The sequence below is a fragment of the Diplotaxodon limnothrissa genome, linkage group LG20 (assembly GCF_057381915.1).
Source record: "Diplotaxodon limnothrissa isolate DT_005_m linkage group LG20, D_limnothrissa_male_GT1.1, whole genome shotgun sequence".
Classification (NCBI taxonomy): domain Eukaryota; kingdom Metazoa; phylum Chordata; class Actinopteri; order Cichliformes; family Cichlidae; genus Diplotaxodon; species Diplotaxodon limnothrissa.
Window position 1 is genome coordinate 37,248,384 of NC_140615.1, and position 22,206 is coordinate 37,270,589.

At 41.7% G+C, this 22,206-nt stretch overlaps 1 protein-coding gene across 1 annotated transcript; it reads left to right on the plus strand.

Annotated features, from left to right (window-relative positions):
• Window positions 1-1,999: 1,999 nt before the first annotated feature.
• On the plus strand, window positions 2,000-2,629 carry LOC146611426 (uncharacterized). The gene has a single exon (XM_085345612.1). The coding sequence runs from the start codon at window positions 2,000-2,002 to the stop codon at window positions 2,627-2,629; it is 630 nt and encodes a 209-aa protein (XP_085201738.1).
• The last annotated feature ends 19,577 nt before the right edge of the window (window positions 2,630-22,206 follow it).

The window sequence follows — 22,206 nt, forward strand, 5'->3', positions numbered from 1 at the left end:
CCCTGCAGGTCAAGATTTCCTGCCACAAATACAGATGTTCAAACTAGGGCTGTGCGATATGACCAAAATCTCATATCCCGATATAAGAATTCTATCGTCCCGATAACGATATAAATCAAAAAAATGTAACATTTTTTGTAATGTTACATTTTCGCTTGCTGCAGGGAACTGCCTGTTCTAACGTTTGAGTCTAAGGTCTATTTTTTAGCACCTGACGGCTCTTTTTTACTTCTCATCCGTAAATAATCTGCTCTTTCACGTGATTCAGTTTATTTTGAAAAGTCTCAACAGGATCTTGAGCTTTATTGTGAAAGGTTTATGTGGAACATAAACAAGCGGACACGCGATGCTGTTACCGTCATTGTTGCTAACGACAACGCATAAAAACAGGCGCTTGTCCGTCTGTAGTGTGGTTATATTAAATATAAGAGAAAGAGAGAACTTTAAGAAATGAATAATAACTACAGTGACCATCAAAACCATGAAGAAATATTGCTGTAAACAGTTGATTTTGCGACACCACGAAACAAACGATAGCGTAAAATGAAACGATAGACGTTTTTATATCGTCATCCGATATATATGGTTATATCGAACAGCCCTAGTTCAAACACTACTGTGTATTTAAAGGTAGGACAGTTCATGAGATTTCTGACAGTATATAGCAAATACTTTGAATGCCAAAGTCTCCATGCTGGTTCTGATGTAATCCTTGGGTTTTACTTTGCTCTCATGTTTCTGACTCTGAGTGGTTCTTTGTTCTTATTCCAGTTACTTCTTTTTCTGTTTGAAGGTTAGTTACTTGTGTGGATTACTGTCAGGGTTTTGTCTCGTCTTTCTGCTTTCTTTGTGAGTCTGGACTAAAATTCTTTTATTTTTGTGTCTTTTTCGTCAACCATAACAAATTTACACCTCGAACCTTCTGAGGCCGTCTCAGACTCCGGTCTGGAACACTTCCTGAACCTAAAACAACATAAACTCGATGAGTCCTTCAGTAAGTTCCATCCCTAATCATATCTGCACAAACTAGACATTACAAGCAGGGGACTTTTTCACTGACGGGAGTGATTCTGATTCATCTGTAATGAACAAAATTATATCACATGATTCAGGACAGATTTACAGTCATGTGAAGAAGAAAGCACACCCACTGTCGATTAGTTTTAGCCTAATGATTCAGTATTTTGTAGAACCACTTTTAGAAGGAATATGTTGTTTTGACTTCATCAGACTCTCACAGAGTTGTGGATGAATTCTGGCTCTTGACAGCATCACGTCAGCTCATTTATGCTGTAAGCATTAGTGTATGCACAGCTCTCTGAAGAGCCTGCCACAGCATTTCAAATCAGGTTGAGGTCTGGACTTTGAGTCATTGCAGAAATTTGTTTTCTTCTTTTTCCCTTTTTGTTGGAGATCTGCATGTTGGGATGATTGTCTTGTTGCAATAACTAATTACAGTCAGGCGTTAGCAGACAGACAGATGGCCTCAAATCTGACTGCAGAATATTTTGGTACACAGAGGAGTTGGTGGTAAACTCAGTGAATGCAAGGTTCCCAAATCCTCAGCCCTGCCGACAGTTGGCATGAGGTGTTTTCGCTGATACGCTGTCCTTGGTTTTCACCAGACATGGTGCTGTGCATAACGGCCAGACATCTCTACTTTCATCTCATCTGTCTGAACGACATCGTTGCAGAAGTCTTGTGGTTTGCTCAACTTTGCAAACCTGAACCTCGCTGTCGTGTCCTTTTTAGAGAAGAGCTTTCTCCTGGCAGCTCTTCCAAACAATTCACAATGCAGGAACTCCAGCAACACTTAAGGGAAGAGGAACAACTTTATTGACTGACATTTTCTCGTTTGGCTCTCGGCGAAGGCGGTCGCACTTTTTCTCCTCTCCCTTATCTTCTCTGCTTAGCTTCTTATGTCCTTGTCTTGTCTTGTGTTTTTACTTTTCCCTGGAACACTCTCTCACAGTCTGTTTCTAAAACCTAAAAGAGAATTATGGATTTGATCAACTGGTCTCTGAATTCTATTGACACCCTTTCCTCAACGAGAAGTCTGGGCTCGGGAGAACCCGAGTGCCCTGGAGGGACTTTCCCTGCTGGATACACGATGGACAGGTGGCAGACATGGAGGGTCGTGTGCCTGGCGGGACTGTCGATCGAGGACGCTGAAGATATCTACCTATTCGGAACCATGATAACAGGGATCTTGCTGATCGGAGCTGGCTTGGCCCTGGCTTATCGGAGAATTAAGAAAGCGGAACCGGCTGTTCAAACCCCCCCAAGGCTGCCCGCTGGGATTGAAACGATGGGACGAGGCGCGACTTCTCAGAACGGGCTCATTGAGAGCAGCATGGTTAAGATCTTGGAGACGCTTACAGCTGCTGTGAATACTCAGAATAAGACCTCTGAGCGTACATTGGATTACATCAGGGAGAAGTTCAATCAGAATAAGACCTCTGAGCGAAAGTTGGATCACATCTTGGAGCAGCTCACTGCAGTCGTGAGTTCTCAGAATCGGCTCTTTGAGCACAAGAATGACAAGACCACGGAGCGCAAGTCTGATAACATCATGGAGAAGCTCGCGGCTCTCCAACGGGAGATTGAGAGACCAGTGTCGGAGTGTTAAAGAACAGCTTTGAAATTCTCATGAGTTGTTCGCATAAAAGAAAAACCACCATTATGATGCGGCTATCCCTTCGGCGCCAGCTGTGGGCTCAAGGCTGGAGCCGAACAACAACACCCTGATAACGACTGTTTAGTCTGTTCCTTCCCATTCCATGCAAAGCCACCTGTGTTGGCTGGCAGACTGTTTACTTAGCCTAGCAGGGCGAAGGACACTGTCTCAGCTGAACTCTGGACACACACACACATACATATACACTGATATGCACACACGCATCACCCCTCCCTTTCCAAACGCCTTCGATGCTTGTTCCCTCCTGGGAACACGGCGGGTCTGAGCCCACGCTGGAATGGTAGCGCTGGGCAGGATGGCTGCTGTGTTTGCTTCAGATTACTCCCCACCCCCCACCCGACCCTGTGGCTTGTCACGTGTTCCATAATGTTGTGCTGTGGACATTTATGTGCTTTTTTGTGCAGAGGAGTTTTTTTGTTTCCTGTTCTCATGCTGTCCTCCCAGGAGCCCAGCATGAGTAGAGGTCTCTTTTTTTCCTCTTGTACTTTCCCATTGTAGTGTATATTTCAGTGTTTTTCTGTAACGCTACCGATCTCCGACCTGTATCCCCATGTGATGTCTGTGTTGTGTGTGTATGGTCAGGGGAGGGGGTCCCATTTCACTGCAGGGCAACCTGCACGTGGCGAATAAAGCATTGATTGATTGATTGATTGATTGATTGATTGATTGATTGATTGACCAACGCATTTCAGCTTGTGACCTTCATCAGGGTCATAGAAAAACATTGTAGAAGTGTGCTTAAATAAAAGACAGGGAACAAAAAAAATTCAAATTAACCAATCACATCTTAATAGATAGAACAGCTGACACATAACAGGTTGGTATTGGTTAATTGGTCACGTCCAAGTAAATACTGGACTAGATCATCAGCTTCCAAACAAGCCTTTTCAGTCTTTTTCTAATTGCTCTGCCATGAACTTTAACAGTGGCTCATAGTGTGGTGGTTTACACATTTGCATAACAAGTATAAACTCCAGGGTTCAGGAGACACAAATCCTTTGGGGTTGCATCATTAAGGGCATCTTGTATAAAAGTCTGCTTAGTCAAACATGCAGAGCTACTCTCTGTGGGCAATCCTGTATGAATAAGAGAACACCTTATTCACAAGGGCTAACACTGCCATGAACTTTAACATTTGACTGATGCCTGCAGAGTCTGAGATGCTTTCTTTAAGCATCGCACCTTATTGGGGTGAGGTTGCTTCCTGATTAGCGTCTGCGATGAATGTTTAATCTGTCTCACTGTAGGATGATGGACAACAATTGCTTCTTTAAGATCGCTGATATTTTCCCTTCTTGGCCTTTTGTCAAAACATCCCTGAATTCTTAAGACCAGCAAACATCCAAAACATCTTCTCTGACAGAGGTGCTCACACTGGCTCATGATCATTTAATCAAGTGCATTTGATTAGTGGGAATACTCCTATGGAGACGCACTTCATTTTTCACACTTTTTTCTTTCTCTTTAGTGTTTGACAAATAAATAACAACATCTTGTAATCTGTCATATGTCAGGTTGTATTTACCTCATTTTAAGACCTAAAACTGAACCCAGTGATTTCTACCTTAGAGCTGAAAGAGGGTGTACTTTCCTTTTCATATGACTGTCCATGTACAGTGATTGCCTTCAGTGTTAACTCACTTCAGGTCACTAGTTTGACATGATGAGACGTGAACAGCTCAGTTGTTGAATGTTGCTGCAGAAAATACAGAGAACCTTGATTTAAAAGGCTGTAATATGAGCAAAACGTCCTTCTGGCAGGTTGGATTCATCAGCTGCGTTTCATAAGAGACCAACACTGAGGCTGGGAGGAGGTGATGGAGAAATAAGTGTTATGTGGGTGGGTGATAATGTGGCAGGGGGCTGCCACACAGAAGCAATAACACCACCTGTCATTTTTTTTCTGTTGATGTATTTAGAGATGCATGAAAGAGATGCAACCTTTTAACTCTTGACCCTGGAAACATGACATGGGACATCCAGTATAGAGGATTTAAAGCCAACAGCAGCATCATACATTCAGGATTATGGATTATCCATCTGTCAGAGATCCTGCAGGGATCTCCTCGACAGACAAACAACAAGGTCACCTCACTGACCCTAAAAGGAGGAAAAAGGCAGGGAGAGGTGTTGGAAACTGCAAGCCAAGAGTCTAACACATCTGATGATTGATTACAAAGTGGAACAATTCAACCATTTATTGTTTGTTTTCCCAGAAAAAAATTGGATGTTTAAGATGTGAGTAGAGCTCTGCAAGGACTGAAACTAAAACCGTTGAACAAGTGAGCTAACAATTGTGGCACAATTTCAGAAAAATGTTCCTCGATATAAAATCTTCAAGACTTTGAACATCTCATTATCTTTTCACAGACGTCTCCGTTTAAGATGGACGGGGTCGAAAATCGACATTGGATATGGGATATCTTTGGGCCCACGGGCATTAAAGACTGCAAAAGCTCAAAATGGACTGAGGCAAAGTGAAAAAACTGGAAATCAAAATTTTATATTCTTTTTTGGAAAACATGGACTCCACATCCTCCGGACTAAAAGGCAGAGGTTCAGTCTGACTTGTTGTAATTGCTCAGTTCTTAAGTCTGCATCTCTGATTGTACGGGGGTCAATAATATTTCATTTAAATAGCGAAAAACTCGCACTTATGGAACGATCACATCAGAGCTGAGAGATATATACAAGTTTTAGAGCAAGATAAGCTCCAGATTACATCTTTTTAAGGGTCTAGGTCTTGCATATTTCAGGAACACTAAACCCGGGCACCAGTTTAGCTTACTGGTTGGGCAGACAACGCATGGCTGAAATGCAGTGGACTGAGTTTGAGTCCCAAGAAACTTTGAATCAGAAGTGACCATTCATTGAGAGCCATCCATTTATCCATTTCCTGCCACTTATTCAGAGCTGGGTCACCAGGGCAGGAGCTTAAACAGAGAAGCCCTGACCTCTTTGTCCAGCCACCTCCTTTAGCTCATCCAGGAGAACACTGAGGCATTCCCAGGCCAGCCGAAAGATGCAGCCTAATCTCTCCAGTGTGTCCTGGGTCTATCTCAGGGCCTCTTCCTGTTAGGACATAGCCAGAACACCTCAACCAGGGAGCCTGCTAAGAAACCATCCCAATCAGATGCACAAAACACCCCAATTAGCTCCTTTCAGTGAGGATGGAAATTATCAGCTAATGCTAGCTACCTTGTTTAGCAATTTTGCATCATAGACTGTACAGGTGATTCATAAACTATACGGGTTAATCATATCCGCATACATATCTGCTAATTAGCACTAGTTACATTTTTTTTAGACAGGCAGTAGCTCACAACAGTACCAATAGCACAAACACGGACGATATCAATGCGAGTCTATCCGGTCTGTAACTTTTTTAACATGTTTTTAACATGTTTTAATGTTGTTCTATTTAATCTCAACAAGCCCGTAAAAACAGTCAGTGATCACAGTTGGCTTCTCTTGGTTTTTATTACCGCTAATCATTTTAAAGCTCAGTTTTTAAACCCTTGTGATGCAACTACAGCCCAGCCCATGCAGCAGTATATTAATGACTACCCTGATATTGTGGATGGATTATCTCAGTTGTTCTCCTGAATGAAGTTTGGTCCGTTTACAGCATCCTGCCATGCGATTGCATTTGTCCCTAACCATCGGGAACCCTCACGTTAACTTTTATCGAGTGGAAAAAAGCTTCACTGTGTTTGTTATGCTAACGTAGTTGTGTGGCTAGCGATCACGTAGCACAACATTATATACCAGCTAGCCCAACTTCAGTAACCTTTCAAACGTCACTGCTGTTTACTTTCCTGTCTTCATTTATGTTGGAAGTGATAGCAGAGCTGTACATTTGAATTTGTTTCATAAATCTCTCAGTCAGAACATGCTATATTATACTTAGAGGGAAGCTAGCGAGCTAACTCCTTGCTAACTTCTAACTCCGTTAAATGTCATAAATTCCATATTCATGGATGCCTGGATGTTAAACTTAATTGTTACACCTGGTGGAGCAGCAACAGTGATCATTTTTATTACAGATGAAAGAATTTAGACAGTTTTTCAACTCTCAGTAATGCTGCAGTGATCATTTTACTTAGGGACCTGTGGCGGAGTTTGGGCCCAGACATGGCTAATGACGTCAGACTTAAAGCCCGGATAGGAGTTTACTTAGTTTGTAGCCATTCAAATCATCAAAGAGAAACACCCCAGCACTCAATAACTGCTGTGTACACATACACTCAGGATCTCACAAGTGAAATGTCAGCAGGTCCTGATTAAAAAGAACCACGTCTAACATTAACGTGCTGGACGTGTATTCCAACAAAGACACAAGTAGTAAAGAAAACAGCTCAAACAGCTTAAATCAGTTAGGCTCCTCTGTAATCTGAGGGAGATTCCGTTACCACCTCTCTCTCAGATGTTACTCATGTTAAAAGCTTTGCAACTTGGCAGGAGGAAGATGAGATTTGCCCTTAAATCCAAGGCCTGGGTGCTTTTAGGTTGTGCTGTGTCTACACATGAAAAATAAAATACAATTCAGAACTCCATCACAGGATATGTTCAGGTAAAATACCACTGTTTAGGTGAGGAGAATGTGAACTCCAAAATTACAGCAGGTCTCTTTGGAGGAATAAATCACTACATGATGGCTCAAAACCCAGGTGTAAATACGAAGGGAAGCGTTATAGACGGGCTGAAGTTGCTCCAATTAGATGATGTCTTATTAACACAATGTAAGTGCATCTGCCTCTGAATATGCAGACATATTTTACAACTCTTCTCTGTGTGAAATTAACCAATAATTTCTATTTGTCAGCTTCCCAACACTTAAACTGTTGAGATATGGATATTTTAGGTGCAAAATTCAAAACGTGTAAATCTGTGTAAAAATGTGTAAGAAAATACTGTAACAATGTTTAAAGACTATTGACATAGTGCTTTTCTCCTCGTGAAAGTATTGCCAGCGATTGTCCCACTGATGAACACTACAGCGTTAAACCCGTCAAGTGCAAACGAGCTGTTCTGCCTGTAGCTTGTGGCTGACTGCAATCGGGTTGGAGCAGCCTAAACATTTCACAACAGATGAACTGACAAGGCTTTGTTTTGTGTTTTTGTAAGCAAGGCAATCAGAAACTGCTTCACGTTATATGCAACAATGGACTAATTTTCTTCTTCCCGGGACTTTTGCCCTGCCATTGAAATGTCAGACACAAAGTACTGGAGGAGCTTTAGGCTCCGGAAAAATTTCTGGACAAAATTCAAAAGCTATGAAGTTTCTAAAGAAGCCGAGTAAAGTGAGTAAAGTTTCCAGCTTTCGAATCATCTTCGCAGTTCTTATGGAGGGATTTTAAAATACTACATGAGATGTAAACAATCATCAGATTAATTCAAAAAGTAAACGAACAATTCTGCTGGATAAACTGCTGATGAGTATAGAGGACTAAAAAATGTATCGGAATGAGTCCCTAGAGGAACATGAACCACATTTCTTGGTAATCCAGCCATCCTTATATACTTGCTACCATGAAGTGGGATAGAAGTTAGTACCTCAAAGCTGTACCTCTAGAATTATTACCTCAAAGTTATCTGGAAAAAGAGCAGAATGAGTTTGAGAAGAAGTTATTAATGAGCATCCTCTGAAGGGTCCTCTGAACTCGTCCTTGGATAAAGTGTGAGAGGATGAACTGCTTCGATCCGGAGGACGTGGTTTGAGTGTCTGACCAAGTTGCTTCCACAGCTTAGGTAATGTGTTTTGGGAGCGTCCATCTAGCAAGTGGTTAGGATATGCCTCAATGTCCACCCTGAAGAAATTTAGGCGATGGTTAGAGAGATCCACAGATGCCTAGACTGTCACAATTTTACATTGGATAACCAAAGGTAAAAAAAAAAATCACCCAAGAAAGTTTGAACCACAGTCCATCAAAACTTTCTTTCATTTGAGGCTTGACTGAAGACACTGCTCAATTGTCTGTAATATCTCTTCACCTACACAGCCACCACGGTCCTTAATAACTCTGTATATCGTTAAGAAAGTAAAAGTCTGTAAGTCAAGGTAAAAGATCTAACTTGATTTTTAATAAGGTAAGTTTCTAAACTCTGAGTCATTTCTCAGAGCGTCTAATGTCTGATTGTGTCCACACAGGCTGACCTTCAGCTGTAGTGGCCTCATTAGACAAAACTCTTCAGGACTTTACCCAAAACAGCTTGTGAGACCTTCTGACTCTCAAACAGGAAGTGTAACAAGACATGGTAGCTTGCCTTCAGACTGGTTATGACAGATCCCCCGATGTGAACTTTGGCAGAGGAAAGAGGGAAGAGATGAAGCGGGGATTTGACATCTGGAGCAGGTGTGTGTGCTGAGATCTGATACATCACCGGTGTGTGTGGCAGCTAACTGAGCGAGTGCGTCTGTCAGCAGATCAGCAGTTTGATCTCCTTCAGCTGTTGAGTCTGGGTGTAATAAGGCTCCATCAAACTGTCCAATATGTGACCTTTTTAATCGGAGGATCAGTGTCTGTGTGCACTTGTGTGTGTTTGTGTAATGAGGCTCTGGGAAACTGTTGACTGTACATTAGACGGGCTCTAATGGACCAGTTTAGACATGCTTGAAAGAATAACATCCTTTTCTCTGACTCTCTTATCAGCACCGAGGTTGTAGTATGTTAATGGAATCCACTGCTTTGACCTCGCTAATTTAAAATACGTCACTTGTGTTACAGCCAGAGAAGATGCGAAATTACCAGATATGCACCACATGGGCATTATTGGGTCTACAGCTGTGGCTGAGATCCGGCATCTGCAATTGCTGTTTGCACAAATATAAGTCCTGACATCTCAGCCATATAAAATCATAACAAATCTAACTATATGTGAAGCGTTGCTGATACATTTTATACTGGTAGCAATAAACAATTAAATGATGATTGTTTACTGATCATTAGTAATGTTAACATTTACATTAGACAAGAAAGTCTTTGTGAAAACTGTCAGCCTCTGTATGCTAAACTGATTAGGCTCCAACAATCTGAGGCTAAATCCAAAGCTCTGTTTTTGCTTTAGTGACACGTTATTATCTGAACCACTAAATTTGGGCTCTCTGATGAGCATTTTGAAACTGAACCCTCATTAATTTGATCTCTAGGCTTACAGAGACTTTGATGTTTGCCTTAGCAAGTTGGCCAACGGCTCATTTATTTCCTGTGCTTGAGTTTCCAGAGTCAGCTTTATTGACCAAGTATGTGTACACATACAACGAACTAGGCTCTGTTTTTTTCTTTCAGTACACTTCCTGGGAGACTGTGGATTCTAAAAACCTCAATATCAGACACAGTGATGTTGAGTGAGGTGAGCGTGGCAGTGGAGAGGAGCTCCACCTTAAGTCCACAGTTTTGACCATATTCAGCATGTTGTCATATAATAAGTTTCATGTTCAACTTCTTCCCTTACTATACCTGCCCGCTTAGTCAGCATATTAGTAAATGCTAAGGAGTTTGGACCACACTCTTCGCCTAATTTTGAGATGTGCTGATATTTTTTCTGTCAGATTTAACCTCATGAATGTAACAGACGACCGTTTTTTCAAGCTTCCTCTATGTGATACTGAGATTTTTAACCAGTCACCTTTCATTTGTGTCTCTGAACATCAAGATAGTAGAGAACACGTCCAATCCTAAACCTGTCTGTCTCAGAAAGTGTGTTTTTTTAGCCATTTAAATGTGGAGACTCTTCACTATCAGCAGATATGACACACGGCCCGATGAAACTGTCCATATAAATGAAAACAGGGAGGGGTGATTGTGCCCACGAACTGCTGGGAGACAATGTTGGAGCATGCAAACACAAATAGAGAGGTCTACGTGGTTATGAAGGACCTTCATCATAAGTTTTGCATACAAATGCAAATATGTGTTAAATGATTCATATCATCTTTCTCTCCTACTTTGCTTTAATGTCACATTTTGCTGTTGTACTTTGTAAACCTCTGTATGCTCAGCTGATTAAGCTCCAACTATCCGAGGTTAAATCCAAAGCTCTTTTTTCCACTTTAGTGAGTCATTATTATCTGAACCAGTAAATCTGGGCTGCCTAATAAGTGTGCCGGTGGTCATTTTGAAAATAGATCCTCATTAATTCGATCTCCAGGCTTACAGAGGCTTTGATATATGCTTTAGTAAGTGAAAACAGGCTGATTGTGTCCAGGAACTGCTGAGGACCATAAACACACACAGAGACAAGCCTACTTGGTCAGGAAGGACCTTCACCCTGAGGTTTGTATACAAATGCAAATATGTGTTGCATAATTCATGAAACTCTAACACATACCAACTTTTTTCTCCTACTTTGCCTTCTGTGTCACATCTTGCTATTGTGCTCTGCTCACCATAGTGTCAGCTCATACTGGAGATAATGCCTTGTCCTTTCCCAAAGCTCTGTTAGGCAGAAGCCAAAAAGAACTGAAAGGACTTTGCCGGCCTTAAGCTATAACTCCCAGTACAGTTTAAGTAAGGTAAATAAATGGTTTCGGAAATTAGGCCCACAACCTTGTTAATCTGCCATTGCTGCTGCAGGTTATAAATCTCCTGTGCTGAGAAACTGGAGGGCCTGAAACTGCAATCTCATCCGAACGCCTCCCTCTGTCTGTGGTCCAGTTGCTGTGGTCGTTAGATATGGAGGATTGTGGGTTCAATGACCACGGGCACTAACAACATAATGACCAACATATGGTGCGCAGGGACGGAGGGAAAGACGAGAGACAGATGGAGGGAGATTGGATGGATTCAGTGGATCCAGACTGGGACACACCGAGCAACAATGAAAACCTGTCATCCTCCATTAACGCTGAAACACAAATACATGATATTTGCAACAGCTTTGGTCCTCTTCGTATCAGCGGAGACATCATTTTACAATTATTAAAAGACAATCATGTGCTGTGCCATAAAGTTTTATATGTATTAACTAGAAGGAGGTAATAGTAGAGTAAATGAGATTCTGTTCATTTGTTAATATTGTGATGATGTTGTTAATAAAAAAAACAATCTAATTTGATTTAATATCCATTTCAATAATCTGTTTTTTCTGTTTCCTGTTTTTTATTTAAAAACACAAACACTTTGCAATGACCCCTACGAAGGCCACGAGCCGCAGCACGTTGGTCAGCTGGTAAAGCCGCGCCGCTGGAGTCTTTGCGTCTAAATAATCTGTTCACTGACAGGATGTTTTCCCCCAGGATACAGTCATGGAGCAAAGTATCTTTGCAAACAGGGGGTTTTGATTTAACATAGCGAAAGTTCAGAGTAACTCGAGCCGAACCAACCAAGTGGCGGTTTTGAACAAGAACAACACCGCGTGCAGGTGCAGCGACACGTCTTTCGTGAGTTAACAAACATGCAAAGAGATAATTATTAAGATATCGTGCCAGATGATCAGGAACCAGTCACAGACCAGTGGTTCCCAAACGCTGTGCGCTGTGAGGCATATCCAGGTGTGTGATTTGTGTCAATCATGCAACAAAAATGTTTTTATACCTTCCGTGAAAAGGAACTCAAGTCGGCTCTGTAAGCTGTGAAATGGTGGGAATTATTATAGCGTGATAAAAGTGTGCAACGAAGCGTTGAAAGCAGCCTTTGGCTCTCAGGGAGTACCTGTAGCTGACCCCGTTATTTGAAACTCCAGCTATGTTTGATGTAAGCGTTCACAAATTATGTGAAAGCTGGTAAAGAAGATAAATAAGTTCACCTGAACACGACTGAGGAAACTGTTCAGTTGTCTAGAAACGTGTTTGAAGGTAACAGATTTAACAGAAGATTCATGCAACATGATGCAACAGCCTGCACGAGGTGAGAAGATTAACTGTGTCGTCCTATAATCAACAGGTAAATAACATGAAGGTGCACAAAGTTTACTTTTCAACTCTGTGTCTGCATGTTTAACCCAACCTTTGTGTCTCGTTTTAGCCTCGTGCTAAATTTTCAGGAAGTAGAAGATGGTAGATTTCCAATAAAGTTTTTTCCTGTTAGAGCTTTTAAAGTTCAATGGTCCAAACAGGCACAAATTTAAAAAAGGTGTTGATGTTAACTCCAACTTTACCTCCACTCACTCAGTTTACAGTGTTATGCTTTTGTGTCTGATTTAATAGGTTCAAATTATTCATATGGAAACTCAGACAGTTAACATGTTTCAAGTCCTGCGAGCGGTTACGTGGCTGCTGAATCTAATTTAACCTGGTCTGAAAACTGAACACAAATACACTGAAAACCAGGCAACACAGTCTTTGGCAAATGGACACACAGGAGCAGAAACACATAGGCAGTCTGTGTAGCCTGAAAATATTATCCTAATATAGAGTTTTAAAGTGAAAATGCATCACTGGGAAAAAAAACAGCTTAATCATAAAACAGAATGAATCATTTTTAACAGATGTGGAATCAATAAATTGGTTTTTAGGGCAAACTAGCCTGAGAAGTTTTATATCCAACAGTCTGAATTCATCACTTGCAACAGGTCCCCACAGGTAACAGGGTGTGTGTGTCTGCCTGTGTGTGTGTGTCTCGCCTCTGTGAGGGTGGGCGGTTAAGTCCAGGTTCACGGCACTCCCTGAATAACAAATCAATGTCTGCTGAGTCACCCGAAGCCCACGCACACCCTGCACAGCTATGCTCTGTGCATGTGTGCACAGCTTTGTGCCATTTGTGCGTGAGCCAAAGCACACCTGTCAGGACACCGGGGCAGACAAATAAAGCACAAGCACACACAGACAGACAGACACACAAAAACTGGAAAATATGTATCTGGAGATAAAAACAATGCCTTTGCAATTAAAATGACGAGCAATGCAAAATCATCGCTCCAGGCTTCTGAGTCAGAGCTGAGACTCGACACAAAATGACAAAACTTATGTCATTTTTATAAGTTTTTATCACGGCAAATTTTTAGTAGTTTCATTTTGAAGCTGAGATCATCATCTGAGCTCACTGGCTGCATCTGGCCACATGTGCTGAATCACAGAAGTACTGGGTGTTTGGATGCTACGAGTGCTAGACGGGGATTATACTCGGTTGTTGACAGTGACACAGACAGCTGCAGACACCATGGATCAGCAGCCATTCTCATTATACTTAATAATGAAAACCGCTTGAAGTCTGCCTGAAGGGGGCATAACTGGTGCGTTTTAATGCAAAGTCTCCACAGATGAGTCTGATCTGACGGTAAAATATAAATCAGTTAGATTCCAGTGGACCCCGGTAGACGTTCAGGTGTGGAAATGCAGACACACGTTTAAAGGGGACATGTAGCACACACATATCCATAATTTACATCATGGAGCCCTGCGCTCAAAAAATAGATAGATGTAAAATAGATGAAACTCTGTCTGTGAAGCTAGATTTTAAATATAAGTGCTTAAAGTTAAAGTTTTAAAAACATGTTCAACACGAAATGTGACGTCACATGGTCGGTTGGTTGGTTGGTTGGTTGGTTGCCGCTGTAGACTTACATTAGCTTATGTTAGCAAACTAGTGACGTAACTGAGAGGAAAACAAGGACACTAAAACTAAAACCTTTGTGCCGCCCCGGGTGCAACAATGAGTTTTATGTTAAGAAACCGAGGCTCCACTGTCGCGCTCCGTCTCATACGTGGCTCGACGTCATTGACTAACTGCATGCAAACGGGACTAGCTGTTAGCTGAACTCAGGCTCCTAATGGCTGAATGGTATCAAGTAGGAAGAGATAACAAGAACAAAGGAGTCTTGTCCCAGTGTTCAGTGTGATTATTTTCACCCTCTTAGCTGTTCTGTCATTTGTTTTGCGCGCTTGTTTCTCTTCATTTAAGTGCTTGGCTTAAGGCTCATCTTTGACCTTGTGTTATATTTGTTATGTTGTGTATCTGAAATAATTGTTTTACTGATTATAACGTTTCATCAGGCAGTCCAAAATATAAAATCTCTAATTCTTACTTATTTTGCTTAATTATGGCACTTTGTAAATGGTAAATGGCCTGTATTTATATAGCGCTTTTCTAGTCCCATAGGACCCCAAAGCGCTTTACACAACCTGTCATCCACCCATTCACACACACATTCACACACTGGTGATGGCAGCTACAATGTAGCCACAGCCACCCTGGGGCGCACTGACAGAGGCGTGGAAAATATATTGTTTCAGCAAACACAGTCCAAGTAATATTTAGGCTGTGTTATTATTCCAGGATGTTTTCACTTCAAAACATCCACAAATTAAGTCAGTGAGCGCTACCAAACTGAAGGCAAAGCTGCCTGACCTGGGGCTCTTTGGATCAGATACTACTGGGAGGATCTTTGAAATACATAAATCTCCTAATGCACAACATCACACTGGAATGAGAAAACATTTCTGCCAGATCACATTTAACAGCTTTATAACAATGAGTCAGGAAAAGAGTTGTTGTTTAACCAGGTTTCAGAAAGTTTACTGCATATCTTTTTTCTTTTTTTCTTTTTTGCAGCAGAAATCAAGTTCAACAAAAACTACATCCGTCGTAACATTTTATTTTATTCCTTTGAATCATTAAACATTCCTTTAATCTCACTAAATAAATATGGAAACAAACTATGTGGTAAATAAAGATCCTTCAACACAAAGTACCCCGTGTTTAGAGCTTCAGTAGTCTGGAGAAATTTGTTTTCGTGGGATGTTGTCCCCCTTTTGTGGGATACCATCGTGACACACAACCTTTGGCAATGGTCCCAAAGTTGGTGGCAGTATCAGCTCCACAGACAAGCTAGCTTTAGCTCAGTTGGCAGAGAAGGTCACCTGCAAACCAGAAGGTTGGTGGTTCATCTGCTCCAGTCTGCACCCTCAGGGAAGATACTAACTGCAAGTTTCTCGTATGAGTTAGGAAAGCGCTCTATACAAACCAGTCCATTTACACATAACTGAGCCATGCCAGTGGCTTTGACTGATATAACCTGAAGACTGGATTAAGTGATGCTAAATGAAATAGTTGCAGGCCTTTGCTATTCTGGTTTATTTACCTGGTCTTAATGCAGTGTTGTTTGGTTTTCTGCATATAATCCATATTTCCATAAACAGTGCTGCTGCAGCATGCAGGCTAAGCACAGTTGCTCATATGTTTGTTTTTCTATCATTTTTTCTCTTTACCACACTGGCTCTGATATTCTTCCAAAACCTGTTTGAAGATATTGATGAAGATAGAAAGAGACAATGCAATCAAGCTGTTTGTTTTAGGGGATTGGAACACCCTCTTATTAAAACTGATTAAACTGATGGCATTACTTGGAACTGGACTCAGTGATTTCTACAGATTACTCATATTACCTCACCAGTAAATACAGCCCCCGGAGCACAAACAGTGTCGGCATGAGTCAAATCACTAATGCAACCCGTAACAAACATTGTAAAATGAGTTTTTTCTGCTGCGTCTGTCCACCTAACCCGTCTACATCACCAACCTCCTACCTGTGTGCTCACCTCTTTCAATGAGGCAGCTCTCTGCAGTCATTCAATAATAGATGAAGGTCTTTTCTTCTAAAGCCAGAACCTGAAAAAGCAGGAATGGACCAGCACAGCAGGAGGGAGTATTTTACATACACACAAATACAGTCCTCAGAGCCAATGAACTAATGGCTTCCTCGGGGACCAGGCTTATCAATATCCCAGTGGATGCAAGAGAGAAAAGAAAGAGGATGAAAGGTTGAACAATTTAAGGTGCAATGCAAACACCAGAGAGAAGCTGAAGTGTGGAGCAAAAGTGTTTTCTGTCTGTATACAAACTGAAACGCAGTCCAGCTGGAACTGAGTTTCCTGATTCACCGTTTTTGGGATGAAAACGTAGAAACAGGAATTTTACATTAAAATCTATGTTAGCTCTGCTCACTTTAGGGGGACTTTTTTATAATGGTGTAATTATGTATAACTGCAGTTGCAAGAAGAAACGTCGACGTTGACCAAATGTGGAGCTTTGGAGACAGCCAGCGTCACTGCGACAGTAACACAAATGTCTACAAACCAGCAGAATGTTTCAGTTCCACGTTGTTGAAGTATCAGGATACACACACGCTGCATGTCTTATGAAATTCAAAAGTCTGTGTCACAAAGATCCCGCCCACATTTTTATGGGTCTCACGTTCTTTTTGTAGGGGGAACCACACGGGCATCTAACATGAGGCCCACTTGGGTCCACACAGGACGATTCCACACACACGTGGGTTCTAGCTGGTTCATTATAGGAGACCTGCTACTTGTTGTCGTCATCTCCAAATTTTCATTCTTCAACTCTAAATAGATCTTTTTGGAATTTACAGTTGAGTTTAATCCTATTTCTTCCCCTCTGCTGTTGGACACATGAACAATAAACGTATGACTGTTCCCGCCACTAACACATGACCCTACGCTGTGTTCACTGCATCATTCCATGTTTGGCACTGATCACCACCTGCACTCATGTATATATCTTTCTACGTAGCACTTTTAATTCTTCTTCTTCTTCTTACTTTTATTTTTTCATGTCTATTTAAGCGCAATTTATGACAGTATGTTTGCACTGAAGCACCGCAGCAATTTCCTAATGTTGTAAACCTGCTCAACATTTGGCAATAAAACCCTTTCTGATTCTGATTCTGATTCTGATTCTCTTGAACTGTCCCTGCACTATGTAAGGACAGTAAAAGGGCCAACTACTCTATTGTCCCAGTGGATCCATGATGTAATGGTGCCCACATTAAAACATGTCCCTGGTTTGATCCCTGCCAGAGACATAAATCACTTGGCAGTCTAAAAATTTGCCAAATTAAATATTTAGAGCTACCTGCTGTGGTGACCCCTTCTGAAAAGGGAGCAGCCAAAGGTAGCTTTCAAGCTACACTGGGCCTTTTTGCAGAGCATCCCGCTTAATTGTTCTTTTTACCTCAGACGTGTGTTTGAAGCCAAAAGTAAATTGATGATAATATTGCGAGTGTGGTACAGCTTTAGCCTCTTCAGATTTGTTTGTGCACCTTGGTGTCAGGCAGAGTTGTGGGCCCACAGTGCTGACTCGCAGGCTGCACTGTGCTCGGAAATGGATTTATTGCTGGTTTTACAGAAACAACAAAACTGGAAGGCTAACTGGCAAACAGCAATAGACAGGTTCAAACAGAGAATTACTATCAAAGTAAAACAGGAAGTACTGGAAACACACACACTGAGACGCAGACTGACAAAACCCAGGGAACAGAGGGAGGATAGAGAAGGCGAGGGAGCGAGGACAGAAAGACACACACAGAGACGAGACAAAGAGACAAACGGGCCGATTAACAACCAAGGAAACCTAAACCAGAAATACTGAAAAATTCAAGAGCCCAAGCGAACTGAACTAGAAAACGACACACAGAGAACCTAATAATGAATAAATAAGACTCAAAACTCAAAACACTGGGCCAACGATCCAGGTAACCCAACTATAGTTGTGTCTCCAAACTCTGTTTCTACAAAAGACTTGAAACTTGTGACTGAGGCCATAAACTCGTGAGGTAAGTGTTTACTGTGGTTATTAATGAATTGTACCAACAGTAACAGACTTCTATAAAACTAAAGGTCTTTGTAAACCCCACGGTCGTCTCCTGCTGGCCATAAGAGAGATCTTAACTATTTTTATATACAGACTGATTAAACTAGAAAAATAAATGATTTTAAAGCACACATCTGTCGGTGAGTGTCAAAGGTCAGTGGTTGTAGAAGCACGTGGAGCCTTTAGATGCTGGATGAACAACTGTGTGTCAGAAACTGCCAGTTTGTGCCTCTGCATCTGTGGTAGAAGAAAACTGCTGCTGCTATTGTCCTGTCCTGTCATCCAACCAATAATCTCTGTATGTGTATCCCTCACAAGCAAGGGGAAAACGCATAAGAAGCCTTCTATGGAAGTTTGTTTTGCAAAGTCCTTCGATGGAGAAGAATCTGTGTGCTGCTGATGGTTAGCAGTCCAGCAAACACCCACCCCAGCATCAAGCTGCTGTCTTGTTTTTATTTAATCTATTCATATAAAAAATATATTTGGGTGAAGATTTCAGGCTAGCATTCTAAGTGTTTCTGTCCTGACTGAGCTTTAACTTCATGTCAGAGCACTTCAAACTGTTCGGCTTCAAAGGCTTCCATTAGAAGTCGGCTTCAAATATTAATAACTGCAGCCAGCAGGCTCGCTTTTTAATCAATACCTCTGACTTGCACACGCACAAACACATCGATGCATCGCTACATGGCAACAAGGGCTACGCAGTCACATCCACACGCACACACCAGTTGTTGTCCTCGCAGCTGCACGCTACACAACTGGGTCTAAATCAGCGTTTTTCTACCATTTACTTTGCTCCGAAGGGAAAATGTCAACACACGGTTTCTCCCTCGCTTATAGAAAATGTCCTGAGAGAACAAACTGTCTGTAGAGTCTGTCCTGCTGGCTGAATGTGATGCAGCACAATGTGCACATGCTCATGAATCAGTATTTGCTTCCTTTTGGTTTGTTATTTCACAGTTAAGGAATGCAAACAGCAGCTTTAGAGCCAGCTGGTGTACTTTAGGTACAGACCACATACATTCTCTCTAAATCTGCATTTAGATGCTTTCCACTGACAAACTTCTAATATGTTTGACTTAAGATTTCCCCCAGAACAGTCTTTTTACTGTCCTGCAGTCATGTTTCAGATGAGAGGCGAGTGGAGCTGATAAAAATGTTGATATGCTCGTCGAGATCGATTTTAATGAGTGCAGCACTCACAGCAATTAAGCTTTAGGAATAGCACAAGACCTTCAGAGATGTTATTTGCCCCTGCCAATCTGCAGTAACACAAATAATTGTTTAGCCAATTGAATGGCAACTGAGTGCATTTAGTCCTATAGACACAGTCAAGACGACCTGCTGCTGTTCAAGCTGAGCATCAGACGAGGGAAGAAGGGTGATTTAGGTGGCTTTGAACATGTCGTGGTTGTTTCTACCTACAGAGAGGTCAAAAACAGAGAAAATATCCAGTGAGCAGCTGTTCTCTGACTGAAAATGTCTTGATGTGAGAGGTCTGCTTCACAGAAAGGAAACAGTAACTCGAAAATAAAAACAGTTTATTACAACCAAGGTATGCAGAAGCCCATCTTTGAAGACACAGCACGTCAAAGGTCAAAGCAGGTGGGTTCTGGCAGCAGACGACCACTCCAGGTACCACCTCTCTCAGCTAGCAGGAAACTCAGGCTACAATACACACAAGCTAACCAAAGTAAGACAACAGTTCAGGCCGGTGGTGGGACACACTTCAGCTCCTTAGTCCCAAGACAGCATTGTTTAAACACCACAGCCAACCCGAATATTGTTGCTGACTACATTCATTATTCTGTTCTACAAAGACGTAAGGCAGGGCTCCAACCCTGTACTAGCAAGACGTAGCTAAGAAGGTGAATCTAGATTTGCTCAATACTAAGATGCTAGTGGCCAAACCTAAATCAGACAGGAGTGTAGAAATACACAAGGGCAGCTCAGCTGGTCAGTTCATACTAATATACAATATAATAGGAGTGAGTACTGCAATGAATACAACACACTGAATTTTTACTTTATCTGAAAACCAAAAAGTCATTTACATAATAGTGTCTAAGATAAATAAATAGAAAAACCGTCATTCAGAAAGTAATCCAAAATGTAAAAAACTAACTTATAAACTAACTTATATTGTGAACATGTTTTGAACCTTCGGGCCAGGGTTGGTTTGTTGAATGCATCTAATGGACTAATATTAGTTTATGTTCGCTAACTAGTACGACTGGAACCACAAACTCAGGACACTAGAAGCAGTCTAACACAGTCACGGTTGTACTGCCTGTGGCTGCTGTGAGGCTAGCTGCTGTTTTTTATTCCTACACTATGCGGCGCTATTTAAGATGCATTTAAATTGTATGCACTTGTAATGTCTCTGGATTCACTTACTAGCATTAATACCTCACCTTCTTATCCCAATATGATCACTTCTGGTACAAAAGCCAAGATGGTTGTTGCTAAAATGCTAAATTACAGGGTTTGAAACAGGATTTAAGAAACCAGTAGGTGATACAACCGTGACGACATTCACAGGGATTCAAACCAACCAGGGTGAGCCCTAAAGCTGTTATGGAAACAGTCCAATAAGCTCAACACATCATTGTTTATACTCGTGAAGATTTGCATTAATAAGGTAGGAAGGAGGACGCAGGAGCAAAAACAAGTCTCGGATCATATCTGTGACGGTTTCACGTCCATCACGAGTCCAACAGAGAGTTACAGCGTGAAACCGCCACCACAATAGCACAGTGTCACGGCGCTGCCACGCCCGAGTGGAGCTCTGCCATTATTAGCTACAGATGCCAAGTCAAAATGTTCACAGTGGGATGTGAATGGGACCGTTGTTGTTCGTGGGTTGGGCACAAAATTCCTTTGCTGACTTTTTTTGCCAAACCAAACAGACTTCAGAAACTGAAAATGCAGGTTAGTGCAAGTTAAAGTAGTGAACATAAGTCTGCTCTCTAATTACACAGAGATGCACGGGAGGAGTGTATCTGCTGGTTTCCTGCCAACTGAGGACTTGATGCTGCATTTTCCCAGAATAAAATAAAGCCCAGATTAAACCTCGGACCTGATCATGGCTTCTCTTGAATTAACCGAATTTAATTCCTTCCACATTACTTAATCGCTCTGAGTTTGGTGTCTGAGAAGGAAGGGCCACAAAGAAGATATGACCACAACAACTGTCGTATAGAATATAACAGAATGTCTTCATTGGTCGTTCTACAGGTTTACAACAAAAACTTCATACTTCAATTATCCAATGGAATAAATGACACCAAACAAGCAGAATAAGCTGTTTGGCAGCTTTTTCCTGCACGCAACTCACAAACTCTGCTGCTCAACTCTGGTGCCCATTTAAGGGGAAATGAACAACAATCAATCAACACTAATTTCTATATTTTTTTGCAAAGTTTTTATGCAATGCATGCACACAGGCAGGTCCTACAAAGGATATATGCACATATCGTTTCTACAGACCATAGTGATAGAGATAAACACTTTGATGGGATTTGAATACAGGTCCTGTAGTCTGGAGGTACAGAGATTATCAATCTGTGGCACCTTTCAGAAGGCAAAGGAGTGAAAAGGTGGCAGTCAGGATGAGAAGAGGCCTTGATGTAGATCTGGTCAAGTGAAGGTAGCAGAGTGTTGGTGGTCCTCTGTGCTGGTTTGATGAATCCTTTGATGAAGAGCCTTCTTGTCAGCCTCAATGGAGTTGACATGCCACACTCTCTTTAAGAAGTAGAGCCACTTCTTTGCCCTCCTCAAAGGAGAAGTTGTGTTTAGGATTTAGGGTCCAAGTCTCTCAGATCCTGGGAAATGTCTGCTGAGGAATTTAAAGTTTGGCACTATCTCCACAATGTCTCTGCCTGCATGATGGAACATTTTTCTGTCTCCTGAAGCTGATCAGCTCTTTTGTCTTGGAGACATTGATTGGCAGGTTGA